We start from the raw sequence: 23617 nt of genomic DNA on the forward strand, positions 1-23617 counted from the left end.
ACAGTGGCCAAGTAGGCTAATGTGGCTATTTGATCGTAATGTAGGCCTATCAGAGTGACCTACCAGAGTGACCTACCAGAGTGACCTACCAGAGTGGCCTACCAGAGTGGCCTACCAGAGTGGCCTACCAGAGTGGCCTACCAGAGTGGCCTACCAGAGTGGCCTACCAGAGTGGCCTACCAGAGTGGCCTACCAGAGTGGCCCACCAGAGTGGCCCACCATCAAAAACAATGGAGAAAATCAAATGTTATTTGTCACATGCGCTGAATGCAACAGGTACAGTGAAATTCACCCTACAGTGAAATGCTTACTTACAAGCCCTTAACCAGCAATGCTTTAAGAAGTTTTAAGAAAAATAAGTGTTAAGTAAAAAATAGATAAGTACAAAATAGTAAATAAAAGTAACAAATAATTAAACAGCAGCAGTAAAATAACAATAGCGAGGCTATATACAGGGGTTACCGGTACAGAGTCAATGTGCGGGGGCACCGGTTAGTTGAGGTAATTGAGGTAATATGTACATGTAGGTAGAGTTAAAGTGACTATGCATAGATAATAAACAGAGAGTAGCAGCAGTGTAAAAGAGGGGTCTGGGTAGCCCTTTGATTAGCTGTTCAGGAGTCTTATGGCTTGGGGTAGAAGCTGTTAAGAAGCCTTTTGGACCTAGACTTGGCGCTCCGGTACCGCTTGCTGTGCAGTAGTAGAGAGAACAGTCTATGCCTAGGGTGGCTGGAGTCTTTGACCATTTTTAGGGCCTTCCTCTGACACCGCCTGGTATATAGGTCCTGGATGGCAGAAAGCTTGGCCCCAGTGATGTACTGGGCCGTACGCACTACCCTCTGTAGTGCCTTGTGGTCGGAGGCCAAGCGGTTGCCATACCAGGCAACGATGCAACCAGTCAGGATGCTCTTGATGGTGCAGTTGTAGAACCTTTTGAAGATCTGAGGACCCATACCAAATCTTTTCAGTCTCCTGAGGGGGAATAGGCTTTGTCGTGCCCTCTTTACGTGTTTGGACCATGTTAGTTTGTTGGTGATGTGGACACCAAGGAACTTGAAGCTCTCTACCTGCTCCACTGCAGCCCCGTCGATGAGAATGGGGGCGTGTTCGGTCCTCCTTTTCCTGTAGTCCACAATCATCTCCTTGTCTTGGTTACGTTGAAGGATAGGTTGTTATTCTGGCACCACACGGCCAGGTCTCTGACCTCCTCCCTATAGGCTGTCTCATCGTTGTCGGTGATCAGGACTACCACTGTTGTGTCACCGGCAAACTTAATGATGGTGTTGGAGTCGTGCATCCCATAACATTTTAACATTAAAATAGCTGTTCTATCATTCAGCCTACAGTAGCAGCCAATGTGTGGTGTTCAATGTAGGCCTACAATCCATGAGACTTGAAAAAAACATGCAGGGCTTGACATTAAGGGCTTGACAGTCACCTCCTTCAGACAAGGAGGTGACTGAAAATGTTGTGTTGTATGATGCAAGAAACCATTTTACAAAATAAAATGCATTATTATTCCCATACCATTATTACAGAGAATCAGACAAATGATGCTACCCTCTGCCTATTGGCTACTTAGCTTATTCAAGCCTGTCTCAAAATGCAACACTGCCCCTTTAAGACAAAAAAGCTCTTTACCTGACTCGCTTTTCAAAGACTTGTACGAAGCAATCACTCCCCTAATGCTGTATACAAATTTGATCTCATAACAAGTACATCTACTCAGGACCACAGCTGTAAACACAGTCCAGTTCAAAGTACATGGCACAGATCCATATATGGCAATGGTCTATTTGCATAAAGGCCTACTGCAGCCTATATAGTCTATATAACCAATTGGTTATGCCGCACCGCTCCGCGTAGTGTATGGGCTGAGTCGTGCGCAATAGAATCCTACTCCAATGCGTTCTGCATAGTTTGTTTTGTTTCGGTATGTTGCATTGAAAGTGGCTAATATTGCATTGATTCGATCACAATTGCCACAGTAAAGGAAAACACTCATAGTGTTAACAAACAGGGAAAACCAGAAAGGGAAGTTGAATCTCGTGCTTCTCTCTGTGGGCTGACTTTTTCCTCATTTTGACCCCTTGACTTTTTCCTCATTTTGTTACGTTACAGCCTTATTCTAAAATAGATTGAATTGTTTTTTTCCCTCGTCCATCTACACACAATACCCCATAATGAAAAAGCAAATACTGTCGTTTTTAGAAATGGCAGTGATTACAGCCTCGAGTCTTCTTGGATATGACGGTACAAGCTTGCACACCTGTATTTGGGGAGTTTCTCCATTCTTTGCTCCGTTCATCTTTCCCTCGATCCTGAGTAGTCTCCCATTTCCTGCCGCCAAAACACATCCCCACAGCATGATGCTGCCACCACCATGCTTCACTGTAGGGATGGTGCCAGGTTTCCTGAATGCTTGGCATTCAGGCCAAAGATTTCAATCTTGGTTTCATCAGACCAGTTAATCTTGTTTCTCATGGCCTGAAAGTCCTTTAGGTGCCATTTGGCAAACTCCAAGCGGGCTGTCATGTACCTTTCACTGAGGAGTGGCTTCTGGCTGGCCACTCTACCATAAAGGCCTGATTGATGGAGTGCTGCAGAGATGGTTGACCTTCTGGAAGGTTCTCCCATCTCCACAGAGGAACTTTGGAGCTCGGTCAAAGTGACCATCAGGTTCTTGGTCACCTCCCTGATTGCTCAGTTTGGCCGGGCAGCCAGCTCAAGGAAGAGCCTTGGTGGTTCCAAACTTTTTCCATTTAAGAATAATGGAGGCCATTGTGTTCTTGTGGATCTTCAATGCTGCAGAAATGTTTTGGTACCCTTCCCCAGATCTGTGCCTCGACACAATCCTGTCTTGGAGCTCTGCGGACAATTCCTTCGACCTTGGTTTTTGTTCTGACATGATATGTCAACTGTGGGAGCTTTTATAGACAGGTGTGTGTCTTTCCAAATCATGTCCAATCAATTGAATCTACCACAGGTGGACTCCAATCAAGTTGTAGAAACATCTCAAGGATGATCAATCGAAACAGGATGCACCTGAGTTCTAGAAACCTGTTCTCGCTTTTTCATTATGTGGTATTGTGTGTAGATTAATGAGGAATTTGTATTTATTTTATTAATTTTAGAATAAGGCTGTAATGTAACAAAATGTGGAAACAGCGAAGGGGTCTGAATACTTCCCGAATGCACTGTACATCTTCTGCGCTCTGTGCCGTAGAGTTGTGCCTCAAGGATACATTTTAGGTCCCCTGTTGTTTGTCTGTAGTTCAACTAAATTGGGAGACATATTGAGACAGCTGATGTACATTTTTATGCGGATGACACTGTTCCTTATTCAAGTGGCAGCAGTTTGACTTTGGCTTTTGAAAAAGCTCAAACCTGTTTTAACATCATTCAACAGAATCTGTTCGATTTGAAGCTTGTTCTGAAATCCTCTAAAACATGTATGGTATGTTCCAATAATAAACACTGAAAACCATCTAATTAATACCTTGGAGACACAAATATCTGGGAGTTTGGGTGGATGAGAATTTGAGCTTCACCACTCATGTAGAGAACCTTGTCCGGAAACTCAAGCTGCGTTTTGGGTTTTACTACCGACATAAAGCTTGTTTTTCCTTTGCTGCCAGAAAGGAGTTGATTCGTTGTACTTTTCTCTCTGTGTTGGACTATGGTGATACTGTTTATGAGCAAGCTTCACGCTCTACACTGAAGGTTCTTGACTCTGTGTCATGCAGCCCTTCGTTTTTGTCACCAATCAGAGACATCTAACTCACCATTGTGATCTCTAGTGTTGTCGGGTGGACATCATTGGCAACACAAACACTGGTAGATTCTTATTCAGAAGACCATTTTAGGAAAACTGCCATTTTCTCTATCCTCTCTTCCAGCTCAAAATGAAAACTCATACAAGCTCAGATCTCAATCTTGCTTTATGCTAAGAGTTCCGAAAATTAGAACCAAGCATGGAAAAAGGTTGTTTCATTACACTTCCCCCTGATCTTGGAATTCCCTCCAAGCCAACCTAACACTACAGGACCTGGTGTCTGGAGGAGTTCAAAGGACAAATAGATGAACAGGTTGTTGAGACATGTGGCAGTTTCTAGCTGTCACTGGTTTGCGTTTCCTTATGTAAGGAAGAATGTTGTTTCACTTCACACACCCATCCACTGTTTATTTGCTGTTTTAGTTGTGCTGTTGCCAGTGTCTTCTGTCTGTTTTGTCTTCCAGGTCTTTCTTTCTCCCCTGTCCCCACAGGAGGCATTTTACCTCTTCCCAGGCCATTATTATAAAGCAGAACTGGTTCTTAATTGACTAGCCTGGTTAAATGAAGGTTAAATAAAATCAATAAAATCACACGCTCACTGACACTCACTGTCCCACACAGGTGAGATCATAAGACCTGAAGATCACGCTTTTAGTGACCTCCCCAATCTCTCTTTTTAATAATTCAACAGTTCCAGTCTGACTGGACGCAGCCCATTGGTGCTGGCAAACATTATGGGGTGTCTGTCATTGGTGCTGCCATAGCAACGCTGGCTGGCGGTGCGCAAAATTAATAATATGACACGCACACGATTACCCAGCAAGATCATCTGTATAGCAACTCATTCATAATACACACATTTTATCTGAGTAATATTGTACGATGCCAAGTCACATGGAACATCAACCTAACTGTTGATATAGAACATCAAAATGATATATCACCTGACAGAACGTCAATATCAAGAATAAATCAGACACACCTCACCACATACTTTAATGATGACACCTGGACAATGACAGTGTGGATACCACCATATGAAGGGATAAAGTACAGAGTTAAACATTTCTCTTGAGTCTGTACTAAAAGTGCTCCATCTGAAGAACTTGACTGCTGACAATGAAATGCACACTATTGGGGCCCAATGAATGGACTGATGAACAAAATACTACAAGATCTATCTGAACTATGCCTTTGATAATCATTTCTGTAAACGCAAATCTCCAACCAAAGCAGCTTTATACAAGCCTGAGTTTTACCTTGACAAATTATTCATCCTACAGCGTGAATGCATGACTGTAGCATTGTGGTGTGAAGGTGTTGAGTGGATTAGTAGGCCTGTTGTAATGGGTCTTTGTGGCAAGGACAGAATAATCAGAGAGTTGTGTGTGTGCATGTGCGTGTGTGTACTGTATATGTGTGTTTTGTAACCCAACATGCCAGTAAACACAGTGTGCCGTCTTCACTGAGATGGGAAAGGTGGGCGAAAGTTCAGTTTTCATCTCCCATTCATTTACAAGGAGTCATGTAAAACCTTATTTCCCTATTGTATGCATGGCCTCCTAGGGCTGGGTGCGGCATTGTCATCATACAGTAGCCTACAATAGTCAGGTATGCTGACAAACAGATACCAGGTGTACGACACCAGTTATAGTCCCTACTCACAGGTGTGTGTGTGTGTGTGCGTGCGTGTAGCGTGTGTGTGTGTGTGATGAGGGAGGTGTGTGTGTTCTTAGAGCTGACTGGGAGATTTTGCATGGCCTGATGTGGGTGTGTGCTCTGTACTTTTAGATGCCTGGCAGAACAGCAAAATGAATGAAATACTTCAGTTAGTAAAACACACAGAGCTACTGAATATCTTATGGTTGAAGAGGGCGGGTCGTACTCTTAGAGCTACTGAATATCTTATGGTTGAAGAGGGAGGGTCGTACTCTTAGAGCTACTGAATATCTTATGGTTGAAGAGGGAGGGTTGTACTCTTAGAGCTACTGAAGATCTTATGGTTGAAGAGGGAGGGTTGTACTCTTAGAGCTACTGAATATCTTATGGTTGAAGAGGGAGGGTCGTACTCTTAGAGCTACTGAATATCTTATGGTTGAAGAGGGAGGGTCGTACTCTTAGAGCTACTGAATATCTTATGGTTGAAAAGGGAGGATTGTACTCTTAGAGCTACTGAATATCTTATGGTTGAAGAGGGAGGGTTGTACTCTTAGAGCTATTGAATATCTTATGGTTGAAGAGGGAGGATTGTACTCTTAGAGCTATTGAATATCTTATGGTTGAAGAGGGAGGGTTGTACTCTTAGAGCTACTGAATATCTTATGGTTGAAGAGGGAGGATTGTACTCTTAGAGCTACTGAATATCTTATGGTTGAAGAGGGAGGGTTGTACTCTTGGAGCTACTGCATATCTTATGGTTGAAGAGGGAGGGTTGTACTCTTAGAGCTACTGAATATCTTATGGTTGAAGAGAGAGGGTTGTACTCTTTTCACACTACCGAGCAGAGCTTTATTGAGCTGGCCTGGTTATTCATCCAACATAGTGGCTGGATCTGTGCTATAAAGGACCATGTGAAAATCACGGTATTGACAGGGTTAGCACGACGTGTGAAAAAAGCATCGGTGTTGACCCTAAATAAATGACATGTATCTTTCAGGAATGTGATGATCGATGCTCAGCAAGGGTGTAGTGGTCCTACTGTACAATCCTTATTTCCAGACACCTTTAAAACAATTATATTTCTGCTTCCTTCCAGGCAATAAGCCAGTGGTTATTGCTGAAACAACATCCTTTGTCCTGACCTGAGGGATTGTAGATTTGTGCTCAACATTCACATCACTTATTCAATCCATCATGGGCAGTTACATATTCATACCACAAAAACTCCTGCTATGTATCCAAAATGGTACCCTATTCCCTATATGTAGTGCATTACTTTTGACCAGGCCCCATAGGGTGACGTGTGTCGCCATATAGTAGGCAATATACTTACAGTGAAGCATTACAGTGAAGAAATAGGGTGCCCAGGTCATCCATTAACTCATATTCATGTGGAGTGTTTTGAACAGAGAGCAGCCTTTGGCTTGAACAGTGGCGCTGGATTAGTGGGTACCCTATTCCCTATGCAGTGCACTTCTTTTGCCCAAAGCCCTATGGGCCCTGGTCAAAAGTAGTGCACTATATCAAGAATAGGGTGCCATTTGGGACGCAGACATCGTCAGCAGCTCTTATCTCCTGAAGTCTTATCTCACGGCCACCTGTAACTCACAGGTCCGGCTAGCAGCGACCCCATGTAACCCTGTCCAACTTATACAACTAGGAGTCATACAGCGTATCCTTTCTGACCAATTGCCACCGGTACAATGATGCTACTATTACTTGTGTGATTTATAGTCTGTAATAGAAACTCATAAATAAGTATCAGTGATGTATCACCATAATACTTCTCTCCTCTCTCTACCTTTAGTAATGCTTTGTGCTATCGCTCAGTATCGGTCTAGCAGTGTGTCTCATTGACTTCCTCCACCTTTTGGACATCTAAGCAACAACCACACATCTGATAATAATACATAACAATATGTGGTTTCCACTCCTGTATTAATTGTGAACACATTGTTCCAGAGCTCTAGGGTTTGCTGTAACCTGGCCCTCTCTAAGTTTTTCCACTGACAATAACTGTGGGTGAGACATTAAATTGGTGAGGTGGAGCTGAACTGATGCATGTTCAATAATTTCCAACTGACAAATTGTAAAAGAGAAGCTATCGCTGTAAAAGTACTAACTCTTCACGGAGAGTGCCCTCTAGTGTCACTTTCAAGGAACTTCAATGTAAAAAAAATTGTTGGACAAATGAATACTCTGTTTGGGCTAGGGGGCAGCATTTTCACATCTGGATGAAAAGCATGCCCAGAGTAAACTGCCTGCTACTCAGTCCCAGTTGCTAATATATGCATATTATTAGTAGATTTTGATAGAAAACACTCTGAAGTTTCTGAAACTGTTTGAATGATGTCTGTGAGTATAACAGAACTCAAATGGCAGGTGAAAACCTGAGATAAATCCAACCAGGAAGTGAGAAATCTGAGGTTTGTAGTTTTTCAACTCTTGGCCTATCAAATACACAGTGTCTATGAGGTCATATTGCACTTCCTAAGGCTTCCACTAGATGTCAACAGTCTTTGGAACCTTGTTTGATGCTTCTACTGTGAAGTGTGGGCGAATGAGAGGGGATTGAGTAAGGTCTCTCCCAGAGTGCCATGAGCTGACCATGCACGTTCACGTGAGAGATTTAGCTTGCGTTCCATTGCATTTCTGAAGACAAAGGAATTCTCCGGTTGGAACATTATTGAAGATTTATGTTAAAAACATCCTAAAGATTGATTCTAAACATCGTTTGACATGTTTCTACGGACTGTAACGGAACTGTTTGACTTTGTCTGCTCCTAGTGATCGTGTGTCATGAATTTGGGATACTGGGCTAAACTCGCTAACAAAATTGAGGTATTTGGACATAAAGATGAACTTCAGCGAACAAATCAAACATTTAATGTGGAACTGTGATTCCTGGGAATGCATTCTGATGAAGATCATAACAGGTAAGTGAATATTTATAATGATATTTCTGACTTCTGTTGACTCCAACATGGCGGATATCTGTTTGGCTTGATTTGTTGTCTGAGCACCGTACTCAGATTATTGCATGGTTTGCTTTTTCCGTAAAGTTTTTTTGAAATATTGACACAGCGGTTGCATTAAGGAGAAGTATATCTTTAATTCTGTGAATAACACTTGTATCTTTTATCAATGTTTATTATGAGTATTTCTGTAAATTGATGTGGCTCAGCACATGTGCAAATTCACGGGATGTTTTGGAGGCAAAGCCAAATGTAAACTGAGGTTTTTGGATGTAAATATGAACTTGATCGAACAAAACATTGTGTAACATGTTGTCCCGGGAGTGTCATCTGATGAAGAATATCAAAGGTTAGTGATTAATTTTCTCTATTTCTGCTTTTTGTGACTCCTCTCTTTGGTTGGAAAATGGCTGTATGCTTTCTGTGACTAGTTGCTGACCTAACATAATATGTTCTGCTTTCACCGAAAAGCCTTTTTGAAATCGGACACTGTGGTTGGATTAACGAGAATTTTATCTTTAAAATGGTGTCTAATACTTGTATGTTAGAGAAATTTGAATTATGAGATTTCTGTGTATTGAATTTGGCGCCCTGCAATTTCATTGGCTGTTGGCGAGGGGTTCCGCTTTCCCAGACAGGATAAAGGGAAATTTCACATATTTTTACATGTGGCCTTACTTTCAGAAAAGAGTGAAAATAAGTCTACATGCATCACACTCAAACACATGAAGCCGCTAGATTAGAATTAAATTACAGCTTTTATTATAAAATAGATTTTATGTACATGAAACAACTTATGAAATTCAATAAGATTCAGTGAAAGTGACCTAATGCAAACTTGTGAAATGCAACACATGTTAGAGGAAATGTGTACTTCTCTGTTCCTGTAATCACGGCTAGGTTTTCAGACAAAAATGTAAACAGAGAGAACATGTTTCCCATAGATAGATAGATAGAGAGAGAGAGTTGTGATGTATGCTTAGACGTGTGGTTGTTGCTTAGATGTCCAAAAGGTGGAGGAAGTCCGAGTAGGTTTACCTTTTAGATAAATTAATATAGATAGATAGAAAAGAAACGGGTTCAAGGAGAGAGGAGAGACGTATAGAGAGGGAAAGGGTTTATGGAGAGAGAAAAAAAGGATGGAGAGAGAAAGAGAGAGAAGGATGGCGAGGGAACGAAAAGGTGACAGAGAGAACGAGAGATCAGAAAGAAGGACAGGGAGCATGAAGAGATGTACTGTATAGAGATAAGAAGGGTCAGGGAGAGAGACATAAGAAGATGGACAGAAAAAGGAATAGAGAGAGAGCGAGTGAGAATAGAGGGAACGAGAGAGAGGTGAAGGAGGTCAGGAGGATGGTGTGTTGCCAAACGTAGAGAGAGTTCTCCATGGAGGGGACCTGCTGAAGGCTGTCTCTGCTGCGCTGTCGTCGTTACCCCATTCCTGCACACACAAGCGGTTTCATTATTACAGCACATCTAAGGCAAATTTGAAAACTTCCTTTATCTTTTGAAGCAACACAAAAATGCGGTTTCATTACGTAAAATCTAAACACTTCCTTCTGAAGATTCTCTTAGTATCCAAAGACAGTCAGTTTCCCCTGATGGATTATAGCTTCACATGAAGTCATGATGATAGCATTGCGTTGACACTGTCCACGGTAACCCATACACTAACACCTTGTCTGGGGAGAGGGTTTAGTTTAATAAGTCCACCTCATCAAGCTAATTAATGAGATGATTAGAGCTAACGAGAGGAGGAGGGCCCGTGCAGGCTGGCCCAGGTCACAGAGGAGCAGTAATGAGAAGTTGACTCAAAGAGTGCTTGTGTTCAGTAGGGAGGCAGACAGAGACCACAGAGCCCCAGGACAGCAACACATTTAGACCAAACCAAAACATGAGAAAACAAAAAGATCATTACTTGACACATTGGAAAGAATCAACAACAAAAACAGAGCAAACTAGAATACAATTTGTTCCTAAACAGAGAGTACACAGTGGCATAATAGCTGACCACTGTGACTGACCCGAACTTAAGGAAAGCTTTGACTATGTACAGACTCAGTGAGCATAGCCTTGCTATTGAGAAAGGCCGCCGTAGGCAGACCTGGCTCTCAAGAGAAGACAGGCTACGTGCACACTGCTGTTGTGACAAGAAAAGGGCAACCAGTGAAGAACAAACACCATTGTGAAAACAAACATATTGATGTTTCATTATTTTCCCTTTTGTACTTGAACTATTTGCACATTGTTACAACACTGTATATAGACATAATGACATTTGAAATGTCTTTATTCTTTTGGAACTTCTGTGAGTGTAATGTTTACAGTTAATTTTACATTAAATTATCTACTCCACTTGCTTTGGAAATGTTAACATATGTTTCCCATGCCGATAAAACCCATAAATGAGAGCGAGAGAGACCTCCGCAATCTTCCCCAACTCAAGGATCGTGGTGTCAACCCTTCTACAGAGGAAGGACTTCCACCCTGCCACAATCCAAAGAATAAACGCCAATGTACGCCTGGCCCACCATCCCGCCCTCGATCTGGACTGTCTCTAGGACCATGTTCACCTGTACTGGGAGACAGTCCCCATCCTTGCCAAGACTCTCAAGAACGTCACTTTAAACCGCAGCCCGACCTCTCCACCCAGGAACAGCGAAGCAATCTCCACCCCCCGAGATCACTAAGGCAACACCCCGGACCAGCACCCAGGCTTCCCCAGCCACGGCCACGGCCACAGCACCACCAACCACAACACCCACCACAGCCAATGTAGCACAGACCAGCCCAGCTCAGCCCAGCCCAGCTTCAAACCCACCTAGACGAGGCCTAACCCCCCCCCCCCCCCAGCATGTGTTTAATGCTACGCACAAGCTGTGAGAGGAGCAACTGGCCCAGCCCACCAACGACATGAGTAACATTAAACACATGCTGAGGCTACTATGCTCACAATCAACAAGGAGGCTATCTTAACTGATAAAAACGTCTTCCTCTGTGCCTCATACATTCCCCCCTCAGAGTCACCCTACCTCAATGAAGAGAGTTTCTCCATTCTACAGGGGGAGATTAGTCACTTTCAGGCCCAAGACAACGTACTGGTCTGTGGAGACCTGACCGCTAGAACAGCAGAAGAACTAGACACTATTAAATTTGGTAGTTTGGAACAGAAATTTGACAAATGAGCCTCCTTGGCTAATCTAAAGAAACATAAGAGCAAACCAAAAATAATAGATAATAAAAAATGGCTTGATAATGATTGCAAAAATGTAAGAAAGTCATTGAGAAATATATCTAATGCAAAACAGAGAATCAGACAACAAAAATATACGCCTTCAATATGGGGAAACACTGAAGCAATACAAACACACCCTAAAAACAAAAAGGAACAGCACATTAGAAATCAGCTGGATGTAATTGTGGAATCCATAGAATCAAACCACTTCCGGTAGAATTTGAATATTATTAAACAAACCTCATCATGAGGAATTGGCTATCCAAAATGGGGATATGTGGAGAATCACCTTTACAAACCTCTACAGCAATATAACAAAGGGCCCAGAACAAAAAGATATACAAGAAAAATATCAAATCCTTGAATCAGCAGTCAAAGACTATCAGAATCCTGTGGATACCCCAACTACAGAAGAAGAATTATTGGAAAACGATATACTCTCCAACCCAAAAAGGCCTGTGGTGCTGATGGTATTTTAAATGAAATGATCAAATTTACAGATCACAAATACAAATTGGCTATACTCAAACTCTTCAATGTTATCCTCACTGCAGGCATTTCCCCCTATGTTTGGAACCAAGGATTGATCAGACCAATCTATAAAAATGGAGACAAATTTGACTCAAATAATTACAGAGGAATTTGCTTTAACAGCAACTTGGGGACAATTCTCTGCAGTATCATAAATAGTAGACTACGTCATTTCCTTGATGAACACAACGTCCTGAGCAGAAGCCAGAAAATAATTGTACAACAGACCACATTTACACCCTCCACACACTAATTGACCAACAAGTAAACCAAAACAAAGGCACAATCTACTTGTGTTTTGTCGACTTCAAGAAAGCATTTGATTCAATTTGACACAAAAGTATTTTTTTATAAGCTAATAGAAAGTGGTATTGGAGGGAAAACTTAATGATGTTATTAAATCAATGTACACTAAAAACAAATATGCGGTTTGCAACAAGCAAACAGACTTCTTTTCTCAGGGACATGGAGTGAAACAGGGCTGCTCAATAAGTCCAACACTATTTAACATCTACATTAATGAATTGGCAAAAACATTAGAAGAATCTGCAGCAACTGGTTTCACCGTACACAACCCCGAAATCAAGTGTCTGCTGTACGCAAATGACCTGGTGCTGCTGTCTCCCACTAAGGAGGGGTTACACCAGCACCAAGATCATCTGCACAGGTTCTGTCAGACCTGGGCTCTGACAGTTAACCTAAAAAACCTGAATATAATGATTCTATTTGGACACAGTTCTATTAGGACACATCAATAACGACACGTATCTAGGACTAAATATCAACAACACAGGTAGCTTTCACATGGCTGTAAACGAGCTGAGACAAAGCTAGAAGAGCATTCTATGCCATTAAAAGGAACATTAAAATCGAAATTCCAATTAGAATCTGGCTAAAAATTTTCCAATCAGTTATAGAACCAATTGCTCTATATGGCAGCGAAGTATGGGATCTGCTCTCTAATAATGAATTCACTAAATGGGACAAACATCCCATCGAAATACTGCATGCAAAGTTTTGCAAGACTGTATTGCAAGTGCAAAGAAAAACTCAGAATTGGGCCAATACCCCCTCCTTATTCGAATAGATAAAAGAGCCATCAAATTTTACAACCATCTAAAAACAAGTGACCCCAAAACATTCCATCACAAAGCCCTACAATGTCAACACATGAAACAAGGGAAGGGTCCCCTCAGCCAGCTGGTTCTGAGGCTCAGTTCACTAACCCAAACCAACCCCATAGAGCCTCAGGACAGCACTCAGAAAATCTGGTCCAACCAAATCATCACAAAGCAAAAATAAAAATATATCACCTATTGGAAAGACACCACAAGAAAATCAAAGTAAACTTCAATGCTATTTGTCTCTAAACAGACAGTACATGGTGGCAGACTATCTGACCACTGTGACTGATAAAAAACTGAGGAAAACACTGACTAGGTACAGACTCAGGGAGCACACAACCTGAGGGTCAGCCAGTGAAAAGTGCAATGTAATGTCAATAATATTTCCCGTTTTGTTTTGCCTTTCATACCATGCCATGTGGCTTCTCAGTCAGGTTGATACTAGTCTACTAACATTGCTTAAATGTATTACTATTCTCATTAATATTGTTGTTGTAGTTGCTGATAATGGTAATCCCATTTCCGCCACTACTGTTGTTATTGCTGTTGGTCCCTCAATTTTTTATATATGTATATTTTGACAATGTAAGTAATTTAACTTTCCATGTCAATAAAGTCTATTAGAGAGAGAAAGAGAGAGTGTTGTGATGTATTATTATCAGATGTGTGGTTGTTGCTTAGATGTCCAAAAGGTGGAGGAAGTTAATGAGAGTAGGTTTACCTTTTAGATAAATAAAAAAGTTTATTCAGTTGAATTGGAGAGAGAGACCTTACCTGAGAGGTAATGCTGACACGTTTGAGGGTAAGGTCTGGAAAACAATAACACACAAATAAAATAATGTAAAAAAGGATGTCAGTGATGATGACTACATGAAAGCATTATGAGACATAAGATCATTGAATCACTCTATTCACTGAAAAACACTCACCAAGAACATGGTCCCCAGAATGAAGCTTGGCCCATAGGAGAGCCCCCTCCCTAGACACAAGAGAGAAATACTACTATAAATACTATTCTAAAGGGAGAAACACTATTAGAAATACTATTCTAAAGGGAGAAATACTATTAGAAAACTATTTTAAAGGGAGAAATACTATTAGAAAACTATTCTAAAGAGAGAAATACTATTAGACAACTTTTCTAAAGGGAGAAATACTATTAGAAAACTATTCTAAAGGGAGAAATACTACTATAAATACTATTCTAAAGGGAGAAATACTATTAGAAAACTTTTCTAAAGGGAGAAATACTACTATAAATACTATTCTAAAGGGAGAAATACTATTAGAAAACTTTTCTAAAGGGAGAAATACTACTATAAATACTATTCTAAAGGGAGAAATACTATTAGAAATACTATTCTAAAGGGAGAAATACTATTAGAAAACTATTTTAAAGGGAGAAATACTATTAGAAAACTATTCTAAAGGGAGAAATACTATTAGACAACTTTTCTAAAGGGAGAAATACTATTAGAAATACAATTCTAAAGGGAGAAATACTATTAGAAAACTATTCTAAAGGGAGAAATACTATTAGAAAACTATTCTAAAGGGAGAAATACTATTAGAAAACTTTTCTAAAGGGAGAAATACTACTATAAATACTATTCTAAAGGGAGAAATACTATTAGACAACTTTTCTAAAGGGAGAAATACTACTATAAATACTATTCTAAAGGGAGAAATACTATTAGAAATACTATTCTAAAGGGAGAAATACTATTAGAAATACTATTCTAACGGGAGAAATACTATTAGAAATACTATTCTATAGGGAGAAATACTATTAGAAATACTATTCTAAAGGGATAAATACTACTATAAATACTATTAGAAAACTATTCTAAAGGAAGAAATACTATTAGAAAACTTTTCTAAAGGGAGAAATACTATTAGAAAACTATTCTAAAGGGATAAATACTATTAGAAAACTTTTCTAAAGGGATAAATACTATTAGAAAACTTTTCTAAAGGGAGAAATACTATTAGAAAACTATTCTAAAGGGATAAATACTATTATAAATACTATTCTAAAGGGAGAAATACTATTAGAAATACTATTCTATAGGGAGAAATACTATTAGAAATACTATTCTAAAGGGATAAATACTACTATAAATACTATTAGAAAACTATTCTAAAGGGAGAAATACTATTAGAAAACTATTCTAAAGGGAGAAATACTATTAGAAAAGTATTCTAAAGGGAGAAATACTATTAGAAAAGTATTCTAAAGGGAGAAATACTATTAGAAAACTATTCTAAAGAGAGAAATATTATTAGAAAACTGTTCTAAAGGGAGAAATACTATTAGAAAACTATTCTAAAGGGTGAAATACTATTCAAAATACAATTATAAAGGGAGAAATACTATTAGAAAACTATTCTAAAGGGAGAAATACTATTAGAAAACTATTCTAAAGAGAGAAATATTATTAGAAAACTATTCTAAAGGAAGAAATACTATTAGAAAACTATTCTAAAGGGAGAAATACTATTAGAAAACTATTCTAAAGGGAGAAATACTATTAGAAATACTATTCTAAAGGGAGAAATACTATTAGAAATACTATTCTATAGGGAGAAATACTATTAGAAATACTATTCTAAAGGGAGAAATACTATTAGAAATACTATTCTAAAGGGAGAAATAATATTAGAAATACTATTCTAAAGGGAGAAATACTATTAGAAAAGTATTCTAAAGGGATAAATACTATTAGAAAACTATTCTAAAGAGAGAAATATTATTAGAAAACTGTTCTAAAGGGATAAATACTATTAGAAAACTATTCTATAGGGAGAAATACTATTAGAAATACTATTCTAAAGGGAGAAATACTATTAGAAAAGTATTCTAAAGGGAGAAATACTATTAGAAAACTATTCTAAAGAGAGAAATATTATTAGAAAACTGTTCTAAAGGGATAAATACTATTAGAAAACTATTCTAAAGGGAGAAATACTATTAGAAAACTATTCTAAAGGGAGAAATACTATTAGAAAACTATTCTAAAGGGAGAAATACTACTATAAATACTATTTTAAAGGGAGAAATACTATTAGATCACTATTCTAAAGGGAGAAATACTACTATAAATACTATTTTAAAGGGAGAAATACTATTAGATCACTATTCTAAAGGGAGAAATATTACTATAAATACTATTTTAAAGGGAGAAATACTATTAGAAATACTATTCTAAAACATCTCATTCTCTATGATATTACTGTACTTCTCCGAAGGTTAGAAACTCATAGATAGAGGATCCAACACCCACCTTTTACGCTTTTCTTCCGCTATTACCTTAACTGGACAATGAGAAGAGAATGAGAGAAGAGAATTAAAAAGTGAAAAGGTGTATGGTAAAGGACATTTCTTTAAAGGTTTACTAGCCTGGTCCCAGATCAGTTTGTGCTGTCCTGCCAACTCCTATTAAGGTAAACCGCTCCTGGTTGACAAGAGAGCACAAACTGTTCTGGGAACAGAGTATAGGTTAACAGGTGTAACATTACCTTTCCTCTGCACCGCCACACCCACGCCCACCAGTACAATGAAGAACAGAACCACAACAGAAAGACATCCCAACACCAGAGGCCAGTCCACACCAGTCAGCCCTACCAGAAAGACAATATCACCTGTCAATCAACGAGCCCTCATATACATATGTAGTATCTTAGTTTGAGCCAGTGTGCTACAGCAGGAAAATAATCCTGCAGCAACAGAAAATGTTGTTGTAATTTCCAGATTAAGTTGAAAAACATTTCGTAATGAAAAATCTGTGGAAACAACAAACTTCAGAATCCTTCACCTCAAATGGATTACACATTTGAAATGTCCTGCATTGCAGGAAAGTTCTCCTGCAACAGGGTGATCAAATTAAGGTCCTACCTCTGTAGAGTAGGTAACACAAAAAATACCCAGCACCAGGCCCACACTGTGTCTAACATCAATACCAAACATCAGGCCCACACTGTGTCTAATATCAATACCAAACATCAGGCCCACACTGTGTCTAATATCAATACCAAACATCAGGCCCACACTGTGTCTAACATCAATACCAAACATCAGGCCCACACTGTGTCTAATATCAATACCAAACATCAGGCCCACACTGTGTCTAATATCAATACCAAACATCAGGCCCACACTGTGTCTAATATCAATACCAAACATCAGGCCCACACTGTGTCTAATATCAATACCAAACATCAGGCCCACACTGTGTCTAATATCAATACCAAACATCAGGCCCACACTGTGTCTAATGTCAATACCAAACATCAGGCCCACACTGCGTCTAATATCAATACCAAACATCAGGCCCACACTGTGTCTAACATCAATACCAAACATCAGGCCCACACTGTGTCTAATATCAATACCAAACATCAGGCCCACACTGTGTCTAATATCAATACCAAACATCAGGCCCACACTGTGTCTAACATCAGTACCAAACATCAGGCCCACACTGTGTCTAATATCAATACCAAGGTGAACAGAAAGGCTCTGGAGCAACGAACCGCCCTTGCTGTCTCTGTCTGGCCGGTTCCCCTCCACTGGGATTATCTACCTCTAACCCTATTACAGGGGCTGAGTCACTGGCTTACTGGTGCTCTTTCATGCCGTCCCTAGGAGGGGTGCGTCACTTGAGTGGGTTGAGTTACTGACGTGATCTTCCTGTCTGGGTTGGCGCCCCCCCCTTGGTTTGTGCTGTGGTGGAGATCTTTGTGGGCTATACTCGGCCTTGTCTCAGGATTGTAAGTTGGTGGTTGAAGATATCCCTCTAGTGGTGCGGGGGCTGTGCTTTGGCAAAGTGGGTGGGGTTATATCCTTCCTGTTTGGCCCTGTCCGGGGGTATCATCGGATGGGGCCACAGTGTCTCCTGACCCCTCCTGTCTCAGCCTCCAGTATTTATGCTGCAGTAGTTTGTGTCGGGGGGCTAGCGCCAGTTGGTTATATCTGGAGTACTTCTCCTGTCTTATCCAGTGTCCTGTGTGAATTTAAGTATGCTCTCTCTAATTCTCTCCTTCTCTCTTTCTTTCTCTCTCTCGGAGGACCTGAGCCCTAGGACCATACGTCAGGACTACTGGGCATGATGACTCCTTGCTGTCCCCAGTCCACCTGGTCTTGCTGCTGTCCCAGTTTCAACTGTTCTGCCTGCGGTTATGGAACCCCTACCTGTCCCAGACCTGCTGTTTTCAACTCTTAATTATCGGCTATGAAAAGCCAACTGACATTTATTCCTGATTATTATTTGACCATGCTTGTCATTTATGAACATTTTGAACATCTTGGCTCTCTCTAATTCTCTCTTTCTCTCTTTCTTTCTCTCTCTCGGAGGAACTGAGCCCTAGGACCATACATCAGGACTACCGGGCATGATGACTCCTTGCTGTCCCCAGTCCACCTGGCCTTGCTGCTGTCCCAGTTTCAACTGTTCTGCCTGCGGTTATGGAACCCCTACCTGTCCCAGACCTGCTGTTTTCAACTCTCAATTATCGGCTATGAAAAGCCAACTGACATTTATTCCTGATTATTATTTGACCATGCTTGTCATTTATGAACATTTTGAACATCTTGGCCATGTTCTGTTATAATCTCCACCCGGCACAGCCAGAAGAGGACTGGCCACCCCTCATAGCCTGGTTCCTCTCTAGGTTTCTTCCTAGGTTTTGGCCTTTCTAGGGAGTTTTTCCTAGCCACCGTGCTTTACACCTGCATTGCTTGCTGTTTAGGGTTTTAGGCTGGGTTTCTGTACAGCACTTCGAGATATTAGCTGATGTACGAAGGGCTATATAAAATAAACTTGATTGATTGAATACCAAACATCAGGCCCACACTGTGTCTAATATCAATACCAAACATCAGGCCCACACTGTGTCTAATATCAATACCAAACATCAGGCCCACACTGTGTCTAATATCAATACCAAACATCAGGCCCACACTGTGTCTAATATCAATACCAAACATCAGGCCCACACTGTGTCTAACATCAATACCAAACATCAGGCCCACACTGTGTCTAATATCAATACCAAACATCAGGCCCACACTGTGTCTAATATCAATACCAAACATCAGGCCCACACTGTGTCTAATATCAATACCAAACATCAGGCCCACACTGTGTCTAATATCAATACCAAACATCAGGCCCACACTGTGTCTAATATCAATACCAAACATCAGGCCCACACTGTGTCTAATATCAATACCAAACATCAGGCCCACACTGTGTCTAATATCAATACCAAACACCAGGCCCACACTGTGTCTAACATCAATACCAAACATCAGGCCCACACTGTGTCTAATATCAATACCAAACATCAGGCCCACACTGTGTCTAATATCAATACCAAACATCAGGCCCACACTGTGTCTAATATCAATACCAAACCTCAGGCCCACACTGTGTCTAACAGCAATACCAAACATCAGGCCCACACTGTGTCTAACATCAATACCAAACATCAGGCCCACACTGTGTCTAACATCAATACCAAACATCAGGCCCACACTGTGTCTAATATCAATACCAAACATCAGGCCCACACTGTGTCTAATATCAATACCAAACATCAGGCCCACACTGTGTCTAATATCAATACCAAACATCAGGCCCACACTGTGTCTAATATCAATACCAAACATCAGGCCCACACTGTGTCTAACATCAATACCAAACATCAGGCCCACACTGTGTCTAATATCAATACCAAACATCAGGCCCACACTGTGTCTAATATCAATACCAAACATCAGGCCCACACTGTGTATAACATCAATACCCAACATCAGGCCCACACTGTGTCTAACATCAATACCAAACATCAGTCCCACACTGTGTCTAATATCAATACCCAGTCAGAGGGTGATTTGTTGATTGTAGTGGCTCTGTGAGTTACCTGGTGAGGAGGGAGGGGAGATGGTGGTCTTGTCTGGAAGAGAATGACAGACATTATTATAGGTGAAAAATAATTAAAGGCTGCCTCTTGAGTTGTATGAGTTGACGCACACAGGCTCAGACAGACACAGACATCAGAGAGATGCAGACCTATGACTCTAGGCACAGCCAGCAGTGGACTTCTCTCTGAGTGGCTCCACTCTGCTCCCAGCAGGGAACTGTATTGGCACTGGTAGTGGTCCGACAACGGGCCGTCCTGGGCAGGCAGGGATGAGAGAGGAAAAAGGGCACGATGTCGGGTAGCGGGGGCACTACGGGTGGCATCAGGGAAGGTACTTCCCAGGTGGTATAGAGAGAAGCGAGCACCAGGGAAGGCAGGTGAACCAGTACACACCAAGGCCCACTCCCCAGCCTGGCTCTGGAGAGAGAGAGTGGGCACCGGCAACAGCTCTGGGATGGCAGGCCCACCAGAGAAAGATGGAGAGAGAGTATGGGTATCAGATTTTTCTCACACACAATTCTAACCTTAACCATTGGGAATAAAATACATAACTGACACAATTTCACCCCTCAACCAGATCTCTCACCTGTGACCGTGACAAGAACTGGATGACTGGCGGTTGAATTAGCCGGTCCCTGACGAGGCACTGTAACCTGGTAGAGGCAGGTGTAGGATCCCCCCTCGCCTCCCCTCACGGGCCCCAGGTGGAAGGCCCCGGTCTGGGCTGTGGAGTGGGACACCAGGGAGGCCTGGGGGTGGACCATGGAGCTCCCCATGGAGTGCCCAGTCGCTTTAGCTGTCCTCAGCAGTAGGAAGGCCTCTGGTTTAGAGCTCTGCTGGGAGTGAGGAGTAGGCAGAGTGCAGTGGAAGGATAACGTCTGGCCGTGCTTCACCTGACCACCTGCGGGATCAACTGAGAGGAGGGGTGTGAGGAGAGGGAGGGAAGGAGGAGGAGGAGCTCTAGGAGAGGCTACACCTAGAGAGAGAGAGGGAGAGAGAGAGAGAGGGAGAGGGGGAGAGAGGGAGATGCTGCATTAGTTTATGTGTCGGGGGGCTAGGGTCAGTCTGTTATATCTGGAGAATTTCTCCTGTCTTATCATGTGTCCTGTGTGAATTTAAGTATTCTCTCTCTCTCTCTCTCTCTCTCTCTCTCTCTCTCTCTCTCTCGCTCTCTCGCTCTCTCGCTCTCTCTCTCTCAGGACCTGAGCCCTAGGACCATGCCTCAGGACTACCTGGCCTGATGACTCCTTGCTGTCCCCAGTCCACCTGGTCGTGCTGCTGCTCTAGTTTCAACTGTTCTGCCTGTGGCTATGGAACCCTGACCTGTTCACCGGACATGTTACCTTGTCCCAGACTTGCTGTTTTCAACTCTCTAGAGACAGCAGGAGCGGTAGAGATACTCTGAATGATCGGCCAACTGACATTTACTCCTGAGGTGCTGACCTGTTGCACCCTCTACAACCACTGTGATTATTATTATTTGACCCTGCTGGTCATCTATGAACATTTGAACATCTTGGCCATATTCTGTTATAATCTCCACCCGGCACAGCCAGAAGAGGACTGGCCACCCCTCATAGCTAGTTCCTCTCTAGGTTTCTTCCTAGGTTTTGGCCTTTCTAGGGAGTTTTTCCTAACCATCGTGCTTCTACACCTGCATTGCTTGCTGTTTGGGGTTTTAGGCTGGATTTCTGTACAGCACTTTGTGACATCAGCTGATGTAAGAAGGGCTTCATAAATACATTTGATTGATTGATTAATTGATTTGCTATAAAGGGGTTGTAATGGTGAAGTCTTCCTACTTTAAGAAAAGTCAAGAAGGGAGCTTCCTTTCAACTCCAAGGAGATGAATTCAAGAGCTTGTTACTTTCGTAATAAACTTTATCAAACCAAATGCATAGTAGTCTATAGGCATTGTGTACTATTTAGCAGAAGCTGTATATCCGGTCTCTGAGGTAATGTGAGAACTGCCATTTTAAGTTTACCCTCTGTTGTCATTCACACTTCCTGCCTTAACTGTCAAGCTTGATGTTTGTGGTTTCTATATGACCTGCAGGGTGTAACAGTACGATACACACATTCAAGCACACACACACGTAACCACTGAGAACACCTATGGCAGTTTTGCCAGTGGTGGTGGAGAAGCGGATGGGAGTGTTTATTGACTTCCACCACCAGTGGCTTTAAACAGTTTCTCACTTTGAAATAGCATTTCCATGTACTGTTACAATAAATCACAGAAAAAGATTATTATCATTATTTGTAGTGATCATGGTGCTTGCAGTAGTTTCGGTCCCAGATCCACGGCTCCAACATACTCAACTACCTGATCCAAAATCATCAATCATAAATATATAAACTCACTATAAAATTATAAATCTCACCTTGTTGTTTCAGAGTCAGATAGTGGCTGTATGGGCTATATATCCCCTGGCTGTTCTGATACAGGCAGCAGTATAGAACCTCCCGGGCTGAATCCTCCCTCACTCTCACTGTGAACTGGGCCTCCTGTGTCTCATTGGGGAAAGTCATGGTGTCCACCAGCTTTTTAACCCGGTGGAGTCTGAACAGGGTCCCTCCAGGGCCCTCAGGGGCCCGACAGACCAGGACCACAGCCCCCAGGACGGTGTTGCCTACAGAGGAGTTCTGGGTGAGGGAGGGTGTTGGGGGGGAGACCAGGAGGAGGTCTGAGGATACTGTATCTGGGGAGGAGCAGTCAAGTGTGAGACCCACTAATAGTAAACACTGCATTCCACTAAACAGATAGAGGACAGTGGAGGCTGAGGGGAGGACGGCTCATAATAATGGCCGGAACGGAGTAAATGGAATGGCATCAAACACCTGGAAACCATGTGTTTGATGTATTTGATACCATTCCACTAATTCCACTGCGGTCATTACCACGAGCCCGTCCTCCCCAATTAAGGTGCCACCAACCTCCTGTGATCTAGGATCACATTACCCCAACCAAATAGACTACTTAAATTGTCAGGAAATAAAGATGACAAAACTGATGCCAAACATCATTGAAATATCTCTGTAACTGAAATGGCTCAACTACTTTACACTGAAATCTACAACATAAGTGTCAGTAAATTCATATTCAAAGTACTTACCCCAAAGTTGTAGATAACAGATAAGCAGAACAAATATCCAAAGTGGGAGATGGTTTCGACAGACAAGCATCTTTGAAGGAGCAAGCAGTCTCTCTTCTGTGTGGATGTGGAAGCATCTGCTCTAGGTGGAGGCAAACAGGATCTGCTGTGTGTGTGTGTGTGTGTGTGTGTGTGTGTGTGTGTGTGTGTGTGTGTGTGTGTGTGTGTGTGTGTGTGTGTGTGTGTGTGTGTGTGTGTGTGTGTGTGTGTGTGTGTGTGTGTGTGTGTGGACGTGTTTA

The 23617-nt window shown here is 41.6% G+C and overlaps 1 protein-coding gene across 1 annotated transcript; it reads right to left on the reverse strand.

Moving 5' to 3' along the window:
• Positions 1 to 9148: 9148 nt before the first annotated feature.
• LOC139567819 (uncharacterized) lies at positions 9149 to 23488 on the reverse strand. The gene is made up of 10 exons (XM_071389363.1): positions 23340 to 23488; positions 22608 to 22925; positions 20810 to 21199; positions 20373 to 20672; positions 20224 to 20256; positions 16819 to 16920; positions 16584 to 16614; positions 14229 to 14278; positions 14074 to 14108; positions 9149 to 9850 (listed from the first exon to the last, which is right to left on the reverse strand). The coding sequence occupies exons 1-10, from the start codon at positions 23407 to 23409 to the stop codon at positions 9755 to 9757; spliced, it is 1425 nt and encodes a 474-aa protein (XP_071245464.1). The 5' UTR covers positions 23410 to 23488; the 3' UTR covers positions 9149 to 9754.
• Positions 23489 to 23617: the final 129 nt, after the last annotated feature.

The sequence above is a fragment of the Salvelinus alpinus genome, chromosome 2 (assembly GCF_045679555.1).
Source record: "Salvelinus alpinus chromosome 2, SLU_Salpinus.1, whole genome shotgun sequence".
Taxonomy (NCBI): Eukaryota; Metazoa; Chordata; class Actinopteri; order Salmoniformes; family Salmonidae; genus Salvelinus; species Salvelinus alpinus.